General features: G+C 40.0%; 1 protein-coding gene across 1 annotated transcript; it reads left to right on the plus strand.

The window, feature by feature from the left end:
- Positions 1-1,780: 1,780 nt before the first annotated feature.
- On the plus strand, positions 1,781-6,397 carry wnt8b (wingless-type MMTV integration site family, member 8b). Its single transcript, XM_076286500.1, has 6 exons — positions 1,781-1,851; positions 2,409-2,442; positions 3,267-3,405; positions 4,164-4,289; positions 4,534-4,676; positions 5,834-6,397. The coding sequence occupies exons 1-6, from the start codon at positions 1,781-1,783 to the stop codon at positions 6,395-6,397; spliced, it is 1,077 nt and encodes a 358-aa protein (XP_076142615.1).
- Positions 6,398-6,637: the final 240 nt, after the last annotated feature.

Raw genomic sequence — 6,637 nt, forward strand, 5'->3', positions numbered from 1 at the left:
ATTTCCGGATGCACTGCAGTGCAGTTGTGCAGAACAGATCAGAGTCGTCCAGGTTGTTGTCTTCTGGGATAATGTTCGTTTCCACCAGGCTACTGACTCATGAACCACAATATACATTCACAGTTGTACTCGTTCCCTTTCCCATTTTTCAAGCTGCCCAAGGAATTATTTTCCAGTGAAGTATATGACCACCAATGTATTCTGGAACAATCTTCCACAGAAGCATGAGTAAATTACAAAAACAACAGTGGTTTGTACATCAGTGTGTTGTTTCTGATTTAAACGAATGCAAATGTATCATTTTGTTGCAAGAAAAAAAAGTTTCACTTTGAGATGTGAGTTGTTTTGCTCTGCTTTATCTGGAGTGTGTTTTTGAGCCAAACTCTGCAAAAAGCATAAATGAGATGTGGCTGGAATACACAAAGAAGTGGTGGTAAGTTTAAGTCAGACAAAAGAGACCAAATGCAATAAGGGAAAATGTCACCTGGGTCTAAAATGCAAAACAGGCGCTTGAAGTTCGAATGGGTGTGATCCCCGTGGTTACAGGCGGATCTGCGTTTGATTTTTTTAAAATCTGGTGAATCTCAAAGACTTAATCCAAAAACATCCCGCAGAACCTTGCAAATAACTTTCTCTTAATCCTAATTTGCACACAAGAAGACAGGCGAATGTCAAAGAAACAATTGCTCAAATGAAAGGTCAGACAGGGGCAACCACAAAAAAGGCAAATGACACTTGAATATAGGCTACGCTATTTGATAGTTAGGCCTACCGTCTAGCTTAGATACGCAAACAAGCATTCTTATCATGTCGGTGCTGATATCGCTACTTGAATAGTGATAAAATCCCAACCCTGAACTAAAATAATTAAAGACTCCTAAGGGCCTAGCAATAATAATAATAATAGTAATAATAATAGCCTAATAATAATAATAATAATAATAATAATAATAATAATAAAACAAATCAATAAAAAATAGCCTAAATTATGATGGTGAGTCTCGACTGAAATATCTAGAGTCAATAAACTACATATTTTCATTGAGAATGTATTCTATAGGCTAGCTTTAATTGTTGGACCAAATGGTATTCTGATGTTGAAAATAGCCTAGGCTATATCACGTTAAAATGCAGGCTAACTTGTAACTTGCAGGCTATAGCTTAGCCTGTATTTTATGTGAAAAGTTCATGCGGTAGGCTAGCACAAATTTAACCGAAATGTTAACCCGAATAATATCCTCGACAGTTCAATTGACATAAAGCCATTTCCCTATCAGGCATAGCCTATCTTGAATCCCCGACGAAGGGGGAACGTCTAATTAATCCAATTGATGTCTTTCCCACAGTCTTTAGGCTTGCCATAATCGAAATAACAATTTTATGTCCGACGTAATGGCTGTTGTTTCTGGATAAAATGTTGTTTCTAAATGAATGATTAAAAATTGATATATAACTATTTTGGTTTCATGCCATTTTGATTTAACTGTTAACAGGGAATGGACGCTTCCCAGCTATTTCTCTTCTGGAAACCCAGGGTGCCCTTTTGATCATTTCAAACTCTCCGTGCTATAATAGACCTGATTGGCTGAAGGAGTAAGACGGGGAAAATCTTTAATTAAGCAGATAATCTCTTGTTGGGATGAGAGCAGCTCCATTTCAGAACCCCCCCTGGTTCCCACATGAACCCCTTAGCGTCCTGAGATCTGCATGTAGGTATATACCCTTCTAGCAGAGCGCTCGGGTTTACAGCACATAGAATTCTAATTCTCTAAATCTCAGGATGCTTATGCATTTAGAAGTCTACTACTACATTTTCATTTTGATGACTCACGTGAGGTCCTGCTGCTCCTGGTAAGTAGCCTATAAAAATGATGTTCTGTCTGATTTTATTGTTTCTTTACGTCACGATTTTACAGTAAGTTTCATTGAAATTCTCGGCCTGTGATTGCTCAAGCAGTCGATGATTTGATGAAATCTCAATGGCGGTATGTTTTTATATTAGGATACTTAAATCATTATGTGCTGACAAATGATGCAACATTGTTGTTTTTATTGTAAGGATGACTTCCATGTTGAGTATTCAATGAATCAAATTTAGCTTGCTGTTATTTTACTCAAATGCTAATTTACAGAACAATGTTTATAAAATGTGTGTGTTTTGCCTTTTCTGTCATATGTCCCTCTTTTCTTGTATAAGTAAGAAAGTTTTCTGTTGTTTTAATCAGATCAGAATGTTTAAATATTTGTGTGACCATCTCTAAACTGGGAGCTATACATTTGACAAGAAGTTAAAAGGGCTATAAGTAAGATAATTCATTATGAAAAAAACTAAGATGTTTTGCATCACTGTTGCTGTCTGAGGATGGGTGAGAAACATTTTTGAGTTAATGGGCTGCTCTGTTTTCCAGGTCAGTGAATAATTTCCTGATGACTGGCCCAAAGGTAAGCCAACTTTCTTTTGATCTTCCCTGCTGATCTCTATCTAAAGTACATCCTTCAGACTGCGTCACTCCTTTGAATTTATATATGATATCTTTTGAGCTTGATCCTCATCCACAAAACTGAGCAGAAGTATCTGAAGTCATGACCTGAACCTCACCGACCAAACCCCCATTTGTCCAAACTATAAACCCCAACATTCTTATTCATTCACTGCGGAATGTAAATCAGATTCTGGTTTGAAAATGCGGGACCATTTCTCTAGGGATTGGGTCAGACAGGGTCCTCTTCCTTAAACATACTTGAAATAATTCACTATATTGCGTTCTGAGTTGTAGACTGGCAGGCTAAGACTCCTCTGGTGGGTGGTCATCATTAGCAAGCCAGACACCAGTGAATGAGGTTGAGGTTCAATCCATCCAAGGCCACTTGAGACATATTAGGATATATCTCTCAGAGTGAACAAGCAACCTGTCACTCAAGATGAAGCAGAACTCTTGATATTTGGAAAATAATCAGTATGAGAAATCAAAATCCTTCTTAAAGAATTATGATCTATATGTTTATGTGTAGTAAATGTGTACCATTAAAACAAACCATTTGGTAATCAGTAAAGCAAAATGTTGAATAATGAAAACTAAAGTGAGAATTCTGATGTTCGTTTTGTTTGACCAAACATCTATTGTTTTTGTGGCCTACATAGACACTCTCTTCTTTTGTGTTTACATGTGTTTATTCTTTAAAGAAATGGCAACAAACAGTATCTCTAACAAGATGTTGCTCAGCTAAAGGGCTCTTGTAACCCTTGTGATTGTTCACCCTTTCAGGCCTATCTCATCTACTCCAGCAGTGTTGCTGCAGGGGCTCAGAGTGGGATTGAGGAGTGCAAGTATCAATTTGCCTGGGAGCGCTGGAACTGTCCAGAGAGAGCTCTTCAGCTGTCCACTCACAGTGGCCTCAGGAGTGGTGAGAAAAGAGCAAGCAAACACATGCTCTTCCATTAATATGGACCTAAGCTTTGCATGCAGGATTAGCATGCCATTGCTTCACTCAGTTTATTGCCCAAACTGACAGCCGCATCTCAGGGATACCTTTTATTCAAAGTTTAAATTGCTGAGAAGTAGTGAAGGCATTTTGTCACATCTGGTGGGAAATTATTTTGCAAAAATTATTTTGCAATTTGAATGGCCAGCATCTTAAGATTCAAAGAAAATTGTAATTATAGCGTAGTTTGTTTAAGTGTATTTGCTGTGGTCTGAACAAATGTAACAAAGCTCAGTTAATCCAATCATAAATGCAAAAGAAACTAATACTGTTTACAGACAACACCAGAACAAGATTATTCAGTCTTTTGAATATTGCTGGTTAATTCCCTTAGGACAAAGCGAAACCAGGACTAGGAAGGGATATCAGAGAGGCGTGGAAGGTGAAATAGACGCCTGGTCAGAAGATAAGGGGTTTAGGTCAAAGGGCTGCCTCAGGCTCCTTTCAGAGGGCATTCCTGGAGTGCCACAGAGGGCAAAGTGAAGCTGTCACAGTCCAGAGCTGACCTGCTGTCTAATTGTGCTCTTTCCCATCAGCTGCACCTTTTGCTATTGGTCTCTTAATTCAGGTTAACTGCAGTGCAACTGGAACAATGCAAATGGTCAATGATGCAATGATATAGAATAATATAATTGCATGATTTTGGCCGTGTGCTTTAACACTGAAAATTCTTTTCACAGCAAACAGGGAGACAGCGTTTGTCCATGCTATAAGTTCGGCAGGTGTGATGTACACCCTTACACGCAACTGTAGCCTTGGAGACTTTGACAACTGCGGCTGTGATGACACAAGAAATGGTCAACGAGGTAAGGAAGTTAATTAACATTCTGCATGGGAAAGGTGTACTCAAAATTTAGCCTACCAACTTAACAGCGAAACCTAGAAGGCTATTCTTGATTAGGTTTCTCATTATTTTATCATCTCTTAAAAACTAAATTCCTAAACGAGCGACAAATTATTTGCGGCTGTTTTGTTTCCATTGGTTTAGTCTAAGAAGCAGATTAAATAAAAATCTAAACCAGGATCTTTGTGTCCTCCGTTGACTTGCAGGGGGCCAGGGTTGGCTGTGGGGAGGTTGCAGTGATAATGTTGGCTTTGGAGAGGCGATCTCCAAACAGTTTGTTGACGCCTTGGAGACAGGGCAAGATGCACGAGCAGCAATGAATCTACACAACAATGAAGCTGGACGCAGGGTAATGTTTTCATATTTTTAAAAAAAAAACTCTTCAGGGAACAGAGAGAAGGTAGGCTCTCTAATATAGCTTCATAGGCTGATCTGAAGTCTGGAGAGCTGATTTGAAAGGAAGGCGCGTAATAAGTAGTTGTGAAAACTTAGTTAGAGGTGGAGCCATAGACTTAGGAATCTCACTTGGCCACCAACAGAATGTATAGTGTCCTTTGAATCATTATTTTTTCTTTTCTGAATTATATCCTACCACCCAAGAGTTTTATTCAGTCTGTTATAAGCAAGGTGCCACTCGTCCAAATCACAGTGTGTGCGCTGTACCAGAAGGGTCTATTTACAGATCCTGAATGTCTTTTATGATGAGACCTCAACTCAAGACTCTTGGGATCAGTGGTGCAAGCTTAATTAGAAGACCTAAGGGGCCACACATAGCAAAGCTTCTGTATAATGTTGTTCCCAAACAAGTGTTTAGTTTTATTCTTGCAATAAGGTTCTTACATTTATTTTGGCCTTTGTTTCACTTGAGAAACCCAGGGGATCATGGCTATGCAGCTGAAGTGGTCTTTGTTTTTGCTGCCGGCACTGCCTCCTCAGTTTTTGTCAGATCCCCATGGCACCTGGAGCATCATTGTAACAGAAAAAATAGCAGAAAGAGACCCTTTTTTATTTCCTCTTCAATGGAATTTCAATTGGGTCCACTCCTAACAGAAAACATGTTGACAATGGTTATACTAAATAAATACACCCCTTTCCACAGCAGAACAATCAGACTCAATGTGAATCCTTGATACTTACTCACCTTCAGTGAAAATGCTTTAGTCTGAGAAAAGAAATGTCCTTTTTCAAGTGACAGCTGCTTATAACGACCAAAGTCAGGATATATTGAGTGCGCACAAAAGCTGATGAACAGGAGAATTGAACCTTGAACTTGGCCCTCTTTCACACGTTGAATTCATCCTCTTTTCCAGCTTCAAGCCATACACTCAGTTGGAAGCTGTCTTTGTAAAGCAGAATGCATACAACTGAAAATCAAACATTGACACAAAAGCAGTAAAGAGAATGCAAAATAGTAGTTCACATAGATTTTATACCTATGTTTAGTGGAATCATGAGAATAGAAATGCATTTGCCTTTTTTAATACGAGACATGTTTTGTTCGACCAGGCTGTTAAAGGTACCATGCAGAAGACATGTAAATGCCATGGAGTTTCTGGGAGCTGCACCACCCAGACGTGCTGGCTGCAGCTCCCTGAGTTCAAGGAGGTGGGCAACTATCTGAAGGAGAAGTATCAGAAAGCCCTGAAGGTAGACCTGCTCAGAGGGGCCGGCAACAGTGCAGCCAGCCGCAGGGCTATCGCTGAGACCTTCAGCTCCATCTCCCGCAAAGAGCTGGTCCACCTGGAGGACTCACCTGACTACTGCCTGGAGAACAAGACCTTAGGCCTGCCAGGCACGGAAGGGCGCGAGTGCGTCAAAAAGGGTAAGAACCTGAGCAAGTGGGAGAAGCGCAGCTGCAAGCGGCTGTGTGGAGAGTGTGGCCTGGCGGTGGAGGAGCGCAGGGCGGAGATGGTGTCCAGCTGCAACTGCAAGTTCCACTGGTGCTGCGCTGTCAAATGCGAGCAGTGCCGCAAGACTGTCACCAAATACTACTGCGTGAAGAAGGGAAAGAAGGCCAAGAGTGAGAGCAGCAGCCAAAGGAAAAGTCTCAGGCTCAGAAAAACCCACTAAGAAGAGCAAGTCGACAGCTTCTGAGGTTTTCATACAAACACTCCATTTTGTTTCCTCTAAGATAGTATCCCTCATATATTTCACAAAAACTGTAAAAACAAAATATGGGAAAGAGTGTAAACTAAAGGGTATGTTGAAGTTTTGTCAAAAGAAAATGACTGAAAGAGAGTATGTGGAAATAAGCCTTAGATATATTGGAAAGCTTTGCATAAATAAAAGAAGCATTGCAAATATTAGTTG

Source organism: Alosa pseudoharengus, unplaced genomic scaffold (assembly GCF_046254945.1).
Source record: "Alosa pseudoharengus isolate Yale_2024_CS ecotype anadromous, Long Island Sound unplaced genomic scaffold, YU_APseudo_1.1 YU_APseudo_1.1_scf_15, whole genome shotgun sequence".
NCBI classification, from domain to species: Eukaryota; Metazoa; Chordata; class Actinopteri; order Clupeiformes; family Clupeidae; genus Alosa; species Alosa pseudoharengus.